General features: G+C 50.1%; 1 protein-coding gene and 1 long non-coding RNA gene across 4 annotated transcripts in view; one reads left to right on the forward strand and one right to left on the reverse strand.

Annotated features, from left to right (window-relative positions):
* PLXNA4 (plexin A4) overlaps nt 1–19,471 on the forward strand; it is a 458,024-nt gene that overhangs the window by 398,840 nt on the left and 39,713 nt on the right. The window contains exons 17-24 of the mRNA XM_032275957.1: nt 914–1,007; nt 1,479–1,718; nt 2,368–2,514; nt 3,194–3,428; nt 8,382–8,524; nt 14,865–15,133; nt 17,870–17,936; nt 18,764–18,910. Of these exons, the coding sequence (XP_032131848.1) occupies nt 914–1,007; nt 1,479–1,718; nt 2,368–2,514; nt 3,194–3,428; nt 8,382–8,524; nt 14,865–15,133; nt 17,870–17,936; nt 18,764–18,910 (1,342 nt within the window). The remainder of the gene's footprint in view (nt 1–913; nt 1,008–1,478; nt 1,719–2,367; nt 2,515–3,193; nt 3,429–8,381; nt 8,525–14,864; nt 15,134–17,869; nt 17,937–18,763; nt 18,911–19,471) is intronic.
* On the reverse strand, nt 1,933–14,848 carry LOC116550156. 3 transcript variants are annotated; one of them, XR_004268257.1, is made up of 5 exons: nt 14,636–14,848; nt 14,093–14,223; nt 11,029–11,173; nt 7,556–7,770; nt 1,933–3,412 (listed from the first exon to the last, which is right to left on the reverse strand). It is a non-coding gene; the product is annotated as an uncharacterized LOC116550156 (long non-coding RNA). The 3 variants fall into 3 exon arrangements; XR_004268256.1 differs by having other exon boundaries at nt 14,337–14,848; XR_004268258.1 differs by lacking the exon at nt 7,556–7,770 and having other exon boundaries at nt 14,337–14,848.

The following is a 19,471-nucleotide window of genomic DNA, read 5'->3' on the forward strand; positions in this document are numbered from 1 at the left end:
ATGGGTGGAAATGAATGTGGGTGTGTGTGTCAAGGATTCTTTACTCATCAACTTATAGCTAATTAACTTGCTAAAGTCTGTTTGAGTTAGCAGGATTCTTCTCAAAGATGCTCCTCTGATTGGGGATCAGGCTATTTCTCATTTTTCTTTGAGTAGCCCCCCTGGAGAACACAGTCCACCACAGTACTGCCCACCCCTTTATGCCTACTTCTCAGCTGCCCTAAGGATGGGCAATGGTATCCAGGTATCTTTTGAAAGTCTATACAAGGTGAAGCTCCTAAGCCCTCCCCGTCAACGGTCCTGTGCCACCCCAGGGTGCAGGAGACCTGATTCCCAGAGCATTTAGCATTTGCATTCACATCTGCATTCCTGGGTCCTCTACCTTTCCCAGATCTCAGCCTGACTGAAGCCTCCAAGATGGAAACTTGAAGAATGATTGCCTGGAGGAAACAGACTGTGCTCAGCCCCTGGAGGGTGTGGTGGGGACAATCTGGAGCCAGGCTTTCATGAGGCCAAAGCTAATGTTTAAAAAGTCCCAAGACTGGCGAGGACCAGGGGAAGGATGGAGGAAGGGGCACCACGGGATTGCAGAGAAGCAGCTGGTGCAGATGAGGAGGTCTTGGAGAGCCAAGGGGGCTGTGCTGCCGACTGGGCCTCCATGGGGGGTCCATGCTCTGAACGAACTCAGGAAAGGATGGCCACAGACATCTGATCACTGTCCTCCCCTTGACTGCTGAGAGGCCGTCCTCATTCCTATGCAGTCAGCTTGTCATCCTTGTCCCCATGAACATTACCCTGCTGCCTGGTTATCACTGTCTTCATTGTCATATAGCTCAGTCAGTCATCATTGTGGAATGCCATTGCTCTTCTTGAACTTAACGATTTATACGCCTCCTTCTTTCTTCCTGCTCAGTGGAAACACACCCATCGCCGTATGGGGGACTCACCTGGACCTCATACAGAACCCCCAGATCCGTGCCAAGCATGGAGGGAAGGAGCACATCAACGTGAGTGCAAGGCTGGCAGGGCTCATGAAGGCTGCCCATGCGACACGTTGCTTCCCCAAAGGGTGTGGGGCTTCCCAAGTACTCAGGTGACTCCCTGCCCATGCACTGATGATCTACAGCCTGCGACACCCTTGAGTACTAGGATAGTGGGATGGGGGAGCAGACATAAGGGCAGTTTTACTTCTTGGGGTATAGGCATGCAGGAGCAATTACTTTTGGGGTACGTGGGGTTTTATACCTTTATTCTTCCACTCTTCTGACCCTAGCCATTGCCACACCCACAAAATCGGAGCTGAATGCAAGCTATAGAGCTTATTCCTTGAAAGCCCACTTGTGTGGTCCCGACCCATCCCTAATCCTCTTGTCAACCCCATACTATCCCGCTGGCATCCAGGGAGGCCCCGTACACGCACCGGGGTTGTGGGTATGTGGAGATACTTCATAGACTCCGCCTTGTGGCTCCTCCCACAGATCTGTGAGGTTCTGAACGCGACTGAGATGACCTGCCAGGCGCCAGCCCTTGCTCTGGGTCCTGACCACCAGTCAGACCTGACTGAGAGGCCCGAGGAGTTTGGCTTCATCCTGGACAACGTCCAGTCCCTGCTCATCCTCAACAAGACCAACTTTACCTACTATCCCAACCCGGTGTTTGAGGCCTTTGGACCCTCAGGAATCCTGGAGCTCAAGCCTGGCACACCCATCATCCTAAAGGTGGAGTGAGGGTGGTGGGTGGCGGGTGGGGGGAGGGGCTGGCGCATGGAAGGGGGTATTCAAATCACTGGCTCCTGCCACTTTAATCAACCGGCATCTCTTGCAGAGGTTGCAGTGTAGCCCAGAGAGTGATGCATGTTCTGAGTTTGTACTGGGAAGAAAACTCTCTTTACAGGCTGGTTCTATCCAGGGCAGGCAGATCCAGTCAAAGAGGCTCTTTGACTCTCAGGCTTTTATTGTTCTGACAGTCCAGGTGCTGGAAGGTCAGGGGCTCACTGCTTCCTCTGAGGCAACCTTGTGCAAACCACAGCACAGGCTTCCTTTGGAACATGGGTCACAGTTAACTAAAACTCATGACAATTCGAATCCATTGGTAGTGACTGACTCTAACACTGCATTGAGAAGGGTTCTGAGGCTGCATTTGGGATAAGCTGAAAGGAGTGCTTTGATTATTGATTACCCACTTGGAGGAAGAGTTAATGGTAGTATACGTACCACAAATTTTTTTTTTTTTTGGACTTAATGCCAAAGGTGGCTTCTTCACCAGCTCACCAGCAGGATGGGATCTCCAGGTGGGAGGACGTGAGAGCCAGCTGGTAGCTGTGGTCCTCACTCTGGGGTGGGAACTGAGGCTTTCCCGTCTGTCCAGGGCAAGAACCTGATCCCGCCCGTGGCTGGGGGCAATGTGAAGCTGAACTACACCGTGCTGGTTGGGGAGAAGCCGTGCACCGTGACCGTGTCGGATGTGCAGCTGCTCTGCGAGTCCCCCAACCTCATTGGCAGGCACAAAGTGATGGTGAGCCTGGCAGAACCCCATCCTGGTTGGAGCGGGCAGGAGGGGTACGGATGTGAGCAGTCCAGCTCCATCTCAGCCACCAGTGATTTCCAGGAGGGGATTCTGGCCCACCAAGAGCTTCCCTTTAGCTACCCTGCACCCCAAGTTCCTTCTTCATGTCCACTTTTGAGCTTCTCCCTTCTGTATTGCCATTCTTTCCATGCTGGCTGGTGCAACAATAAGGAAAATGCAAAACAGCATTAAGCAGTTGCTAAATCACCTGCCACAAACAAGAAAGCCTTCAAGAATAAGGCCCTTGCTGGCCCAGGAAGTCCGTGATATCTGAATATCATGTTCTGTGCCTCAGTTGTCCTCACCCTTACAATGGGTATAAATCTTAGGGGAACCAGTCATTGGTGGCAGACTGTGTTTAGGTCCCAGTTGTGTGCTGTTTCCTTATGAAGATGACAAAACTCGCTCCTGAATAAGAGGAGGTGGGGTTTTTCCAGGTAGCGGTGAGCTCTGTTGAGCTGTGCCTGTCCACTTCCAGCCCCTCATTCACTCTTGTCTATTTCAACACCAGTGATTGGTCTCTCCTTTCCCTCATCCTGCCCTGGTCACCAATTCATGGGTGACTCGGGACTGTTGCCAAAGCTTCTGTGTCCTCACACCCAGCTCCCTCTTGCCCTATGTGCCCCAGGCCCGTGTTGGTGGCATGGAATACTCCCCGGGAATGGTGTATATCGCGCCTGACAGCCCGCTCAGCCTGCCTGCCATCGTCAGCATCGCTGTGGCTGGCGGCCTCCTCATCATCTTCATCGTGGCTGTGCTCATCGCCTATAAACGCAAGTCCCGCGAAAGTGACCTCACCCTGAAGCGGTTGCAGATGCAGATGGACAACCTGGAGTCCCGCGTGGCCCTGGAGTGCAAGGAAGGTACTGAGAGGCCCTGTGCTGGAGGCCATGTGTGTGTGCGCACATGTGGGTGTGTGTGTGCACGTGTGCATCTGTGCATATGTAGGTATATGTTTCATATACAAGCAAGCAGACTGGGCAGCAGTGGGCAGTGCTGGAGGTGTGTGTGTCTGTGTGTATGCGTGTGTGTGTGCACATTGTGTGTGTATATATGTTTCACATACAAGCAAGCAGGTCAGGCAGCAGCGGTCATTGCTGGGGGCTGTGTGTGTGTCTGTGTGTGTGAGTGCATGTGTGTGTGTGTGTGTGTGAGCGTTCATCTATGTATGTGTGTGTATTTGTTTCTTATACAAGCAAGCAGGCCAGACAGCAGTGGTCAGTGCTGGAGGCTATGTGTTTCTGTGTGCATGCGTGTGTGTATATATGTTTCATACATATCTATATATGTACGTATTTATGTTTCATATACAAGCAAGCAGGCCAGGCAGCTGTAGGCAGTGCTGGAGGCTGTGTGTGTGTGTGTGTGTGTGTGTGTGTGTGTGTGTGTGTGTATGTATGTGTATGTGTTTCATTTATAAGCAAGCAGGCCAGGCATTGCGGGAGGCTGTGTGTGTGTGTGTGTGTGTGTGTGTGTTTATGTATGTGTGTGTGTTTGTTTCATATACAAGCAAGCAGGCCAGACAGCTGTAGGCAATGCTGGAGGCTGTGTGTGTGTGTGTGTGTGTGTGTTTATGTGTGTATATGTGTGTATATGTATGTGTAGGTGTTTCGTTTCTAAGCAAGCAGGCCGGGCAGCTGTGAGCGGGGCTGGAGGCTGTGCATCCTACCCGTAAAGCCTCTCACTCTATAGTCCCTATGCCTATGTCCCAGACCACACCCATACCCAGGCAGGCCCCACGCTGGCAACACCAGAGAGACCAAGGCCGCCTCACCTTCTCCTTGAAGGTGTCAGATTAGGATCATTCTCCACCTCACTAGAGTAGCCTCCAGACCTGGAATCCTGGCTGAGCATGTTTTGCAGCACTGTCAAGGGGAGACCTGGGGGTGTCTTAACATGACACATTTCAGCAATCTTCAGCTTTCTTCCTTGAGCAGGAAGGTAAGGCTGTAGGGTTAATCTGTGATTTAGAAGGAAGGGTGTCTCACAGCTTCGATTAAAAAAAAATTACAAACACCACCATAAAGTGAAATCAGCTACACAAAATCCAAGAAGGAAATTTAGGAGTCAGACTCTTGTAACCCCCAGGATATCATTTTGTGACTCACCCCGGGAGGATCTGAGCTGGTTCTTTGCTGTAGATTTATACATGGAGTAAATCCGGCCCCGTACCTGGAGCTCTCACATCACACCGATTCCCACCAGGGCAGCCACAGCTCTTTTTGATGGGGAAGTGGATCCATCCCATCCCTCTCTACATCCTTCAGCTGTCAACACAGCATCCGCCTTGTGGGACTGTTAATTACTGCCTTTTATTATATTTATGCTGCTTAATTTTTTTCTCCGCAATGTACTCTTTCCTCTAATTAGGTGTAGTGATTAGAATCTCTTTTATGTGTGGCAGGCACGCAGCTTTGAATGTTGGAGGTGCTTGGTGACTTAAAGGAAAGCTGCAGACGATAAAAAGCCAACCCCCTCCTTCTCCTCCCTGTGGGCCAAGACCCCAGCTGGGAGGGGGCAGCCAAGGGGTGCTTCCGCCCAAGATTATCAGCTGAGGCCCCAGGAGGGAGCCTTGGCTTCAGACTTTAGGGGCAAGCTATGCTGTGCATGTAGGAAAAGGGGGTCTTATAGCAAAGGACTTGTCAGACTAGCCACAGAAGCACTTTGCAGGGTGCCCAGAGCCAGCTGCACTGGGCCAAGCCAAAAGGTCTTCTTGAAGGCTTCCCAGCCAGCCAGGACATCCTTCACACAAACTCAGAAGACACCCAGCTGAGACTTTCATGGGCCTGAGCTTCTGATATGTATAAACCTACCCGTATGTTTACACACATTACCACACATCCCCACATACACTCACTGACATGCTCACACTCACACACTCTCATACAACACGGTCACTGACATATACTCATGAACTCACACTCACACATATACTCACAGGCACACATGCATGCACACTCAATACACTCACTTGTGCACTCACACATACATGCCCACATACACTGACATGCTCACACACTCATGCATTCACATACTCACTGACATACACTCAGGCACTCACATACCCGTGCTCACATTCACACACATAGACTTACATATACACTTACACTCATGCATACACACACATGCGCTCACATGCACATGTGCATGAACACCATACACTCATGCACTCAACCCACATGCACACACTGACATGCCCACATGCCCATGCACTCATATTCACATGTATATCACACAGACTCATGCACTCACACATGCACACACACTGACATACATTCACACTCATGCACTCACATTCATACTTGCATACACACCACACACACATGCACTCACACTGACATGCATACACACACATGCACTCCTGCACTCACACATACACAGACCCACACGCAGGCACTCACATTCAAACACATACACACTAATTGACATACATTCATTCACAGCCCCACGCACTCACATTCACACATGCATACACACTCACTGACATGCACACTCACACATGTCTACACATTTACTGACATACACTCATGCACACATGCTCACACACAGTCGTACATACACACACACTCATGCTCACACACTGTCATACACTTTCTGACATGATCACACACAGTCATACACATACACACTGCCTCACATGCTCACACATGGTCATACACACGCTCCCTGACAAGCTCACACACACTCATATATGCTTATACATGGGCATAGACACACTCCCTGACATGCTCACACACAGTCATACTCACACACTCCCTGACATGCCCATACACAGGCATAGACACACACATATTCCCTGACATGCTCACACATGGTCATACACACACTCCCTGACATGCTCATACACAGGCATAGACACACTCCCTGACATGCTCACACACTGTCATACACACACACATTCCCTGACATGCTCACACACAGTCATACACACACTCCCTGACATGCTCCCACACTGTCATACACACACACACTCCCTGACATGCTCACACACGGTCATACTCACACACTCCCTGACACGCTCATACACGGGGATCCACACACTCCCTGACATGCTTATACACGGTCATACTCACACACTCACACACACTCCCTGACATGCTCACACACACTCCCTGACATGCTCATACACACACACACGCCCTGACATGCCCACATACGGTCATACACACTCACACACACTCCCTGACATGCTCACACCTGGTCATACACACTCACACACACTCCCTGACATGCTCACACACTCAGAATAGTGCTCATGCACCCACACCCATGCTCATGCACATATTCCCACTCTTCTATAAGCATGCGCACTTGTGTTTCCTTACTCAGGACATACATGATGAGTGTTCCCCAGGGTTTTTGGTGACAGCACATGCCAAAAACACACACACACTGGTGCAGGCTCCACTTGGATGCAGTTGGGTTCGCTGCTATTGATGTCAGTCTACATAGCAGGAACCCGTGCGTCTGTGTGGCCAGCGCAGATGTGCAGGGCTGTAGGGAGAGACGAGCAGCGGGAGAGGCCGCAGAGGCCTCTCCCGGTGACATCCCTTTGGCTCTCTGAAACGAGCAGTCTTGGTATTCTCCGGGCACAGAAAGGCTAAATCTGAGGGCCTGAAGTCTGTTTTGCAGGGTAGAACTCCACCCAACACATGAGGAAGAGCAGGACTGGGGTCCCTGTCGACAGTTCCTAGGGTTCCTGTGTTGTGTTCCTGTGGTCATCACAGCTCACTGGGTGCTGGGCTTGCTTTTTGAGGCTCTAGAGCCACATTGAGCTCGTTTGTCCCTTCTGAGTTCACAAAATATTTCCCCCCTATGTTTGGGATTATGTAAATAGAAAAATATATTTTAGTAGTCAGTGCCCACTGGCTGTTCTTCTTTGCCAGCATGTGTTAATCTGTCCTGGTTGTCCGTGTGCACACATGCACACATACATGGGTGTGCACACAGCAAAGAGAAAGGTGGAGCAGGGAAGGGCTTGGCGCCTCACCCCTGAGTAGCCCCGTGGCAGAGGGTGGCCCCGGGGGAGGATGTGCCCAGGACAGAACATGGTGATAGGTTTGGAGCTATGTAACAACTCCAGGCCGCACTGCATGCTGGACTTGCCTGAGAGGTCTTACCACTCTGTTCATCTGGAGACCCAAGCTGCCACCACATACAGCAACGCCCACATGCAGGTCATAATTCACCATCAAGTAGCATCACCTTGAGGAAGGAAGGACAAATAAATACCCTGCCGATTTATACAGAAGGACTCTATTAGTGTGTCTGAGCCTCCGTCTCTGCCCCATTTGGAGGTTTGATGGCTCTGATGAGCTGTACGGTCCAGACTTGCGTCTTTAAACTTGTTTTTCTTTATCAGGGGTTGTTCTTAACATCTTATAAGGAAATCTATTACCAAACACAGCATCAGGAATGGACTCTTCCTCATGGCCTCTCCTCCTTCTCTTACCCATCCCCTCTACATCCCCCTCCCCAGCATATTTTGGAAACCAAAGCCCTTCATCTTCATATGGAGAGTCTGTCCTAGCCTAGCAGCAGCACAGACCTGTGGACAGCCTCGCCCACCACCCCCTACCACCCACACCTTGGAAAGGTTTTAGCCGCAAGACAAGGTTTCTTGCACTACATCTTTCTCCCATGCTAATGCCATTCATCCCAATCCCTGCTGTGTAAACATAGCCTCTCCAGTTATTCCTGCCCATCACAGTCCACTGCTCATGTCTCCTAGGGGCTTGGGTTCTGAGCATTCTGAAATGGAGGTGACTCCTGGGGCCTCCCCATCCAGCCATCTCACAGGCTTCTCTTCATGCCAGCCTTTGCCGAGCTGCAGACGGACATCCATGAGCTGACCAGTGACCTGGATGGAGCCGGGATTCCCTTCCTGGACTACAGAACCTATACCATGCGGGTGCTGTTCCCAGGAATTGAAGACCACCCTGTCCTCCGGGACCTTGAGGTAAGAAGCAGTACCCCATCCTGGCATTAGAGACGGGGAGTGTGTTGGCGATCTTCAAGTCCAGCCCCCTCTTTCGGAGGTGAGAAAGCTAAGGCCAGGGAGGGTACACAACCTGCCCAAGGTCCCCCAGCTTATCGGCACCAGCCCATCCCTCTGAAAGAGGCGGGGCCATGCCAGGGAACCTCGGAGCAGAGGTGTGAGTAGGGCTTTGGGTTTTAGAGGGCCATGGAGCCCTTTCAGAATTGAACGGAAGTAGTTGATGACACTCTCCCCAGAAAAAAACCTACATATACGCAGAAACAAGAAGCATGGCAAATACATTGGGGAAGCTCAGGGACCTTTGGTTAAGGGTCCATGAAGCAGGGGATTTGACTCACGAAGTTGGTACTCAATATATAAGGGATTTGCCACTTAGTGCTTAATTGGAAAAGGTAAATGATGTGTCGGGAAGAGGGCGGGAATGTGAGTGAGAAATCATAACCCTCTCTTCTTCCAGCAGGGACCTCATCTTCTGAACACTTTATCCCACTTACCGTCCAGCATGGTGTCTGGCTTAGGTGTCTATTCATACTACACTTTGTTCTGAAAGGGCTTTCGAATGACTTATAAATACCCGAGGAAAGTGAAAAATATAAATGAGAAAAGACCAGGACAAAATAATAATCCTAAGGAATAATCACTATTAGTTGACTGTTAGGAACATCTTAGCACAGTTTAAACTTTGCAGGCACTCATTCATTTCACCTCCCAAGAAGCCTCTGAAGTAAGTAAACCCATTATACAGGCTACAAAACTAAGGGGCCAGAGTTCAGTGGCTGCCTGCGGCCTCACAGCTGGTGGGGGCAGAAGGAAGATTTGAGCACAGGCATTTAGACTTCAGCGTCTTTACTCCCTACAACAGGCCTGTGTGCTTGCCTTCAGGGGAGCTATGTCAGTGACCTGCCTTAGAGCTCTGGATGGATCAAAAATCTACAGCCAAAGCAACAATGCAAACTAAGGTTCATTCCAAGATTTACAGTGTTCATAAAATAAAAGCAGACCAATCACGAGGGAGTTGCTTGGGTTTGCAGGTACCGACACCTGAGGGAATGTCTAAGCGGGCTCTCCAAGGGAATGTAGTGGGCTGTGCACTTCTGCAGCAAATGCGAGAAGTCCAGAGGGCCATTTGTGGCACACACATTTCGCCATACTTGCTTGTTGCATGAAGAGTGTGTGTGTGTGTGTGTGTGTGTGTGTGTGTTTCTGTAGTGAGGGCATGGGATTTTCTATATGGAAGAGGCTCCCTTTGGCTCCTCAGCTGATAGATACCAAGAGACTTTCAGAGGCTGAAAGTGATGGTCTCTGTCCTCATCGACAAGGCACCTTTTCTCTCTGCCTGTATGTGTGCATGTGTGCATGTGTATGTGTAGCCCATGCATAAATAAAAACATTATGTGTATCTTGATACTTTTATCTGTCCATTTCATTGGTCTTGCTCCTTGTCTTTGCTCCTTCCCCAACCCCACTCATTTTTCTCTTCCTTTTTTTTTTCCCCCAAAGTCTTGCTCTGTCGCCAGGCTAGAGTGCAGTGGCGCGATCTCGGCTCACTGCAACCTTCGCCTCCCTGGTTTAAGTGATTCCCCTGCCTCAGCCTCCTGAGGCTGGGACTACAGGCATGCACCACCACGCCTGGCTAATTTTTTTGTGTTTTTAGTATAGAAGGGGTTTCACCATGTTGGACAGGATGATCTCGACCTCCTGACCTCATGATCTGCCCCCTTGGCCTCCCAGACTGCTAGGATTACAGGTGTTTCTCTTCCTTTTATCTTTCTCCACCCTCACCTTTGTTTGCTTCAAATTACCAGGATTCTCTTAGGGCCCTGGAGAACATGCAAATTCCTGGTTAAAGTGAGACACGGGAGTGATGAGAAGATAACACCATTGTGTGCGCGAGTGTGTATGATTGGATGTGTAGACTGTGCCTGTGCCTTATTTATCTTTGTAGTTCTAAGTTCCAGCAGGTAGAGTGCCTGGCACATAGTGGGCATGTGGGAAGTGGTGAATGACTGAATAAATGAATATCTGTGTGTTTGGCTAAATTAAGGTGGAAATGGGGGTTGCAGGAAGGGAAATTATGTCTGAACATCCCCATACTGCTCTATGGATGGGATGGAGAATAATGTAAATAAGATTTCAATGGGGATGAGTATATAAAGTTATTCTCCTTTCTTCATGAGTTCAAAATTCCAAATATAAGTAGGTTTCCTTTAAAAATGTAACTTTTAAGTTGGATTTTCCCAGAACTTTTACTGGCCCACATTAGCCTGGAGCTATGTGAGATCCAGCCTTCTATGTGAAATCGAGGGATTGTGTGTGGCTCACTGTTTTCTTACTTGTCTTTTTTCCAACCCCTTCTTGTCCCTGGAGTAGTTTCTACCCCTTGGTGTTTTGGGTACGGAAACAAGCCATTGATTAATCCAAAGCAGTGCTTCCCAGCCCTTTCAGCCACTGGGGTTCCTGCTCACCTTTGGAAGTGTCAAGAAGGAGGTGTCCTCTTGCTTCAGGCTGTCCTGGAGGGGAGGCCACCTGGCCCCGTCACTTGGGGCTCTCTGGGTTAAGTCCAGGCCTTCAAGAAAGGTGTTTCCCAACTTTTCTTGTCATGTACCAACCCTTGAAAACACAGAGCAGTCAATCTACTCCCAATTTCAAGCTATCATTGGCTCCTAAACTCTAACCTATTGGGTTACAATTAAAATTTACTATCCAATTTTATACTCAAAGACTTCAACTAAATTAGAGAACCATCTGGTGAATAAAGAAAGTCTTGTTTCAGAGCAGCATTTGCTTAGGCTGGGAAGGGTGGCAGGTAACAATGGGGAACTGTTTTGGATACTTCTTACCAAGACACTTCACTTCCATCTCCTTCCTTCATAAAGTGGGGAGAGAATTCCTACCTCCCATACCCCAAAACACTGTCCTGATGCACTAGATGTCTGGGAAATGGTTGGAGGAAAGGGATCCATGGAAAGCAGTCCAAGGAGTCTGAAAAGCAGGTAATAAAACTGTTGCCATTTAAGTGTGCACTGTGCGTGCCAGGTACTTTACATACATTATCTTATTTAATGTTCATAAAACATTATGACACAGACACTCGTATTCTCATTTTACAGATGAAGGAATAGAGCCCAGAGGTGATGGAGTCTTCCTTTACCTACGAGTCACTGTGGTCTCTCTGCTTCTAAAACCCATGCTGCTGAATAGGGTGCTATTTCACTGTAGGTGACTTTGCTAAAATCTTCCTTCCCAGGGTCCCAGACCTGCTTCCTAGGAGGCATGTGCATTTTCCACGCAGAGAAAGTACAACCTCACAAGAAGTCCAGAGTGCATCCTCACACCAAGCATGCTCTCTGGCCAGCCCATGTCCTCTTTCAGCTCTCAAAAGGCCATCGTGCTAAACCTTCTGGTGATGCCCTCCCTTAGCCAGCCAGCCTGAGCTAAGGGGAGGCCCTGCATGGGAAGGCGCTAGAGAGACATCCGAGTTGGCTTTCAGACAGCTGCCAAGCCTAGGGGTAGAACTAGACATGGTGAAAGATGGGGAGGACGCACGGGCACATGGGAGCCTAAAAGTTTGGGTTTCGTAATCCAGCACTGCCCATCATGAGACAGGCTGCCTTGGAATAGCTGCAGTAGCTTCTCTGGGAGATTGTTAACTCACTCTTGCAGGATCATTAGAAGACTTAATTGAAACAATATGTGTAATGTGTAGGCACTGTGCATTGCACATGATGGGTGCCCAAGAAATGACATTATCTACTATTATTAGGACAAGTGGTAGAACTGCTCTTCTGGGTAATTTGAAGGACAGTGCCATGTGTATGAAGGGGATGGTCACAGAGTTGGAAGACAGACAGATGGGCAGATTGAGGCCCAGGCTGATGGCAAGGTAAAGCTGTCCTTCCCTCATCAATAGAGGGGAGAACTGGGGGAGGTGGGCATGAAGGAAGCAGAGGTTAGTCCCACCTTGGAAGTTGAGGGGTTCCCCCAGCAGGGGCAGTGGCCTGCGGTAGCCTGCTTGTGTCTGGCTGTTCCCATCTGTCTCCTGAGAACTGGCCCTCCAGGGACCAGCACCACAGTGAGATGAATGAAAATGGACCTGATTTGGAAAGACATGTGTTTCCTACAGCTTCCAGATCCATGGGAGCTACTGATGCCGGGCAAGTAGGAGGGGTTAATGAGAGCCCTTCTGTGCAGGGTGCAGGCCTGGCTCACAGAGTTCTGCTATGGAAGGAGCCTCAGGACTCACTGGGGCAGGTCTCCTAGTTGAACTTCTCAGGGCAGGGCCTGGGTCTGACTGGACTCTGCTTCCCGCCAGCGCCTTGCCCCGAGCCTGGAACACAGGGAGTTGGTAATGAGGGGCATGAATGTTCTGCCACCCTCTGCAACTTTGGTTAAACAAGGCTTTCTCTGGCTATCTCCATCTTCCCCAGTGTAAAACCTCAAGAGTAGGGCAGGGGGATGTAGCAGCCATTTAGGAGCTGGGCTGTGCGTCCAGCTTTTCATACCTCTCTCCTTTCAGTTCACATCATGGCCTCTGGGGACAATGAAACAAGGTGCCCAGTGCCTGGATTCATGACCTCCCTTTGCCCTTCTCTGTCTTGGGGCTTTGTGAGGCTCCTTATCCTCACAGCGTCCCTCATGGGGATTATAACACACCTACCTTTTTGGTGCTGTGTGGATTAAGTGGGTCAGTATTTCTAAAGCACACAGAACAGCAGTGTGGAATAAGATCTATATCAACATTAGCTATCATTACGTTTATTTTGCTGGTGAAGAAACTGAGTCTACTAAGGGCCCTAGGAAATGACTGTGTGACAGAATTAAACCCAAGCATGACCGACTCTGAAACCAGGTTCATTACTGCTGCATACATGACACTCCCTCTCAAAGAACTGAGGTGTCCACTCCCTCGGGAGACAGAGCCCTCAAGACGTGGCACCTCCCCAGGCTGCCCCTCCTGTCCCCTGCCTCCTCCAGCACCCCACTTCAGGAGACACACCTGCAGTGTTCTCAGAAGCACCCCCTTGAGGGTGGATCCTATAGCTGACTTTTTAATAAATTTTTTAGTTTAACAGAAGTATGCAACGGATCATACACAAACAACTTGTCAGCATGCAGCTCAATGACTTTTTCCCACATGAACATGCCCATCAGCGCAGCACCAAACAGAACATGACCAGTCCTCCAGGATTTCTGGGGTGCCCCCTTTTAGTTACAGCCACTTTTCTACAACCTTGATTAACTTCATCTGCGTTTTAAATCCTTATTTAAATGATATTCTACAAAGAGCATGCCCTCTTTGGCATCTGGCTTTTTTCATTCAGTGCATTTGCAGGACCCATCCCTGTTACCATGTGTAGCAACAAGTCATTCGTTCTCATCGCTGTGTGGTATCCATCGGGTGGAATACACCACAGTTCCTCCACCTGTTCTTTTATTGCTGGACATCTAAGTGTTTCCAGTTTGGAGCTATTACTGACAGGATTGCAATGCACACCTTTGGACATCTCAGGGTGGGTCTTCCATACCTACCTGAGTCGTTGACTTGTGTTTGCTGAGTGGATGACACCCCCTTGCAGGGATCTCTCAATGAAAAGACAATGGAGGTGGGAAAATAAAACCATCTTCTTTCTCTTCCCCTGCATAGAGCAGGGTCTTAGTCCCTAAGAAAACATCAAGAGCTACAGTTTAGAAGTTCTTTAGAGACTGTTGGGCTCAATCTTCCCCCTTTATCATGTGGATAAATGTAGGCCCCCAGAGAAGGAAATAGACTTACCCAGTGTTACCCAGCAAGGTGGCATCAGAATCCACATGGAACCCAGTGTCCTGACTCTGAGGCCACTGGTGTGTCAATAGCACCCCGAGGGCTGGAGAGGGGTGGGCATTAGTTACTCCCAAGCTCAGGAATGGGAATTCTCAGTCAGGGTGTAAACCATGACAGCCCTGGCTGCCTGGAGTTCCCAGAGACTGTAAGGTGCTCTGCCATGGCGCAGGGCCCCTCATCAATTCTGCATCAGGGAAGAGCTCTAGAGTCTGGCAGAAGTGAGTTCCATCCCAACCCTGCCATTTACTAACCATGTGATGCTCTCTCTCTGCTTCAATTGATTCATCTCTAAACCAGGGACTGCAATGGAGGTTAATCAGATACTTAACTCACTGCTAAGGGCTTGACAGCATTAGTCAGGTGGACTGTGGCTTAAGTGGCAGGTGAGAGGGTCATGAGTATGGGCACAGCCATCCCGTGGGGAGGTCACTGAGCTCCCCACCCTGCCGATGGCATCACGACTCCTGGGTCTCTCTGCAGGTCCCAGGCTACCGGCAGGAGCGTGTGGAGAAGGGCCTGAAGCTCTTCGCCCAGCTCATCAACAACAAGGTGTTCCTGCTGTCCTTCATCCGCACGCTCGAGTCCCAGCGCAGCTTCTCCATGCGCGACCGCGGCAATGTGGCCTCGCTCATCATGACCGTGCTGCAGAGCAAGCTAGAGTATGCCACAGACGTGCTGAAGCAGCTGCTGGCCGACCTCATCGACAAGAACCTGGAGAGCAAGAACCACCCCAAGCTGCTGCTCAGGAGGTGAGGGTGCAGTCTGGTGCGCACTGCTCCAGCCCAGCCATGCACCTAGCTCATCATGCCTTGCAGGGAAACTGAGGCAGAGCTCCTAGAAGAGCAGCCACGTTCCCAACTAGCCCAGAGCCAGGGCTACATTGCAGCCTCCCTTAGAGGAACCTGTCCACTATCCTCAGGAGTCAAGGACGCACGGACTTGTCCGCTCACCCTCTTGTTCTCTTGCCCCTATATCGAATCTCCATCTTTCCTTCTCTGCCCTTCTACTTATTCTTGACCCTGTCTGCTGCAGTCTCCTCTCATGGAATCTTCAGAGGCTACTTAGACCATCCTCTGGCCTTATCTAAGTCCAAAGTTGGATTAGGTAAGAGGACCCCTGGCCTCATGCCATCAGAGGGTCGGGGACAGCAGTGGGAGCACACTGGAGCTTCTTAGAAAAGCAGAATCGCAGGCCAGGTGCAGCAGCTCACGCCTGTGATCCCAACACTTTGGGAGACCAAGGCAGGAGGATCTCTTGGGGTCGGGAGTTCGAGACCAGAGCAACATAGCAGGCCACATAGACCTCATCTCTACAAAAATTAAAATATAAAAGTTAGCCAGGCATGGTGGTGCGTACCTATAAATTTCCAGCTACCCTGGAGGCTGGGGCAGGAGGATCCTTTAAGCCCTGGAGTTTGAGGCTGCAGTGAGCCATGATCTCACTCTTGCACTCCAGCCTGCACAACAGAACAAGACCGTGTCAATAAATAAATGCAGAATGTCAGGTCTCTCTCAGACCCACCGAATCAGAATCTGCATTTTAATGAGGAATCCAGCTTATCCCAACCCATATTAAAGTTTGAGAGCACAGAAGAAAAGTCCTTTAGTGGTATCTCACCCTGTGCAGCCCAGCAAGCGTTTCCTGGCACCTCCTGTAGGCTCTAAACGGGCCCAGACTCCACCACTCAACACCCTGGAGGCCTCAGACATGACACTGTTGAAACCTTAAAGGTCCTATGTCAAGACATAACCTTATCCTGTGGCTTTGGCCTTATAGGAAATAGGGACTCTCACTCTATCTGTGCTTCTGTGTGAACCTTCTGTATACTTGAAGACCATTTTTCCTCTAGGCCAAGTTATTCCCATGCCTTTGGCCTTGGCATATCTGACGTTAGAAAACACCCACGTCATGTCATTACGTCCAGCCCTCTGCCTAGACCACGCATGTACCATTTGCCTGCTGTCTGCCTGTCCCCTGGACTTCCATCTTTGGTCTCTGGGTCTCAGGCTGGACTTCCGTGGCTCCCACTTGGTCCAGTGGGTAGATTTGCCTTTCAGAAGTGTTTACTTCAAGCTTTTTCCTAGAGCAGTGGGCATGTGCCTGCACAGCTGCAAAAGTCTGCTACATATAAGAGCTAGCTGACAGCTTTGGAAACAGCAAGGTAGATCATTTTGATTTTTGTTTTATTTTCACCACGCAGCCACCCACTGGCATAATTCCAGGGTTGCCACTGCCTGCCAGAGCTCCCACCGACAGCTTCCCGGCATGGTCTCACTCTGCCTCTGTGTCTCCTCCCGTTTTCCGTTCTTGCCCTCCTGGTTGCTCTTGCTTCCTTCTGCTCTCCTTCCGTTTCTTCTTCTTGCCCTGGCTGCCCACCTCCTTTCCGTATTCTTCCTTCTTTTCTCTTCCCAGCTTCGTTTTGTGCTGGCAGCCTCCCAAATACCTTGTGATTGTAGTTATTAGCATTTTCTGGCAACTGCAGCTTGAAACTCTAACCAGACATACCTGGATGGGCTAGTTTCTCTCTGGAGCTGGCCGCATACTAAGTGTAAGTTTGAATGTAATTCATTTTCTCTAAATGGATGCAACCGAGAATGTCCTTGGGCTGACTGCACTGCTGCTGCATCTTCACTTCCAAAGTCAAAGAATAAATGGGCTTGGGCTGTAGCACGAAAGACACAAGTTAGACTCAAGAATGAACTTTCTGTCATTGCAAATGAAACCCTAGAAGGGCTCCCAAGAGAAGTTCCAAAGGGTGTAGTAGTCTTTGCAATAGGACAGTTTCAACATGGCTTGGGATGAGCAGGGTATATGGCTTTCTGCTGCTTCCAGCGCCGGGGCCTGTAGCTCAGGCCGTAGGCTCAGCTTGGCCATCTGAGCTTCTGATATGGATCCTCCTCCTGCCACCTTTATTCCTATTCCCTGCCGAATTGGTACTTCCCCAGGGTTTGGGATTTTTTTTTTTCCCCCAAAAGAACACATCTAGCCTATAAAGTTCTCTAAGGCTATACTGACTAATAGGAGAACTATGAACCACATGTGACTATTTAAATCTAAATTATTTAAAAATAAATCGGGTTCAGTTCCAGTTCCTCAGACATGCTGGACACATTTCAAGTGCTCAGTAGCTACGTGTGGCTGGTGGCTGCCATATTCAATGGCACAGGTAGAGTGCCATTTCATCATCACGGGACGTACAATTGTACAGTGGTGCTCTAAGGCATTCCAGCCAGAAACCCACCCACAGCCTGACGCCCGAAATGTCATCTTCCAGCTTTGTGGGAAAAAACTCATCTTACTGTTATGGGGGCGTCTAGGAGTCCATGAAACTCTTGTATTCATTAGGATCTCAAGGTTTGGCCTACACGCTAGAAGGAGCAGATCAATGCATGTACTTCCTCCCCTGTCCTTCCCAGCCCATGGGCTCTGACCAGCTACTTCTTTCTTTGTTTTGTTCCGCTGGTTCGCTCGGTGACTGCTGACAGGACTGAGTCGGTGGCTGAGAAGATGCTGACCAATTGGTTCACTTTCCTCCTCTACAAGTTCCTCAAGGTAGGGTTGAATGTGGACGAATTTCTGGCCCTGCCTCATTCATTCTCTGACTGCGGATCCCTCCACACCCCAGTCCTCCCTTACTGGGAGACCATGAACTCTTATAACCCCACAAGCAATGGAATTTGCCCTCATCATGGACAGTCTAGGGAGACAGATCCCTGCAGTCCATCATAGCTGCAGAGACAGTCTTCCTGAGGCTGGTTTCCCCCTACCTGGGGAGGGATAGGTGAGCCCTGAGAGGCTCTGCATGGTCCCTAAAGCTGAAGTCCCATTTGAAGCTAAAAATAATTTGCCCATTATTCTCTGCTTTCCCTCTTCCCTCTCCCAGCCCCAGATTTACTGAGGTTGATGAGGGCCCCAGGCCAGTGCAGAAGCTACATGTTGCAACAGATAAGCCAAGGATGCGCCTGGGAGCTGGAAGAGGCTCAGCTTCCAATTATTAATTTATGTTCTAAGGGGTTCATGCCACCCAGGACTGACCTCTGCCTTTGGATGGGGTCTCTGAGAGAGCAGGGTGGGGTTGGGGGGGAGCAGAGAGGAGGGGAGGGGAGCCAGGGAGGAAGAAAGAGCTCTGGAGAGGCAGTGGTAGGAAAGGGCAGAATGGGAAAAGACCCCATGATCCAAAGAACCAGGAGGAAGGCCAACCTGAGGATGAGGAGCTGGAGAGAAGGAGATGAAGAGCTGAGGATAAAAGTGCGGGCGGGGGTGGGGGGGCAGGCTGAGGGACTTGGCAGGGGTTGGAAGCAGCCTTTTGGAGAGGCAGGGACTGGGAGCACACGCGATGTTCCGGGAACTCCTCCCAGTGAGGTTCTTCTCACCTCCAGGAGTGTGCTGGGGAGCCTCTCTTCTCCCTGTTCTGTGCCATCAAGCAGCAGATGGAGAAGGGCCCCATCGATGCCATCACGGGCGAGGCCCGCTACTCCTTGAGCGAGGACAAGCTCATCCGCCAGCAGATCGACTACAAAACCCTGGTGAGCCTGCCCATCTGTTTCCCCTGGGGCTTTGACAAGTGGGCTTCGGTCCTGGGTAGAACTGCTCAGCAGAGGCGGAAAGGCTAAACAGCTGTCTCTCCAGGTGTGTCTGCTATGTGGACCCAGCCAGGTGCTCCCCCTGTGTCTGTCACCCCAGACTTCCTCTGTTCTGTTTCACCAGGGCCATTTGGATTTGGGGACTAGTAGCTCAGACACATTTGAGTGATACTTCAGCCGATGAAATGGGGTTTCAGACCACACCAGTCACAGGGTCGTAGCCCTTGACCCAGGTGAACTCCTATTCTGTCTTCCCAGCTTAGAGTCAGTGCTTTACAGAAGAGGTCCCTGCAGGCAGAGAGTGGGGGACAGAGAGGAAAGGAAGCTACAGAGTTTCTCATAGTTCTGAAGCCCACATTTGCCTTCTGCTTTAAGTTCAAATACAACTCTGGCCCCGGCTGTATAATGCAAGGCCAAGATGGCCTAGTGGCGCAAGACATTTGCTGAAGGAACATGGGGATCCCCTCCAGCAAGGTCAGACACCCTCACCTGACAAAAACAGCT

Source organism: Sapajus apella, unplaced genomic scaffold (genome assembly GCF_009761245.1).
Source record: "Sapajus apella isolate SASKATOON/1434 unplaced genomic scaffold, GSC_monkey_1.0 scaffold7, whole genome shotgun sequence".
NCBI classification, from domain to species: Eukaryota; Metazoa; Chordata; class Mammalia; order Primates; family Cebidae; genus Sapajus; species Sapajus apella.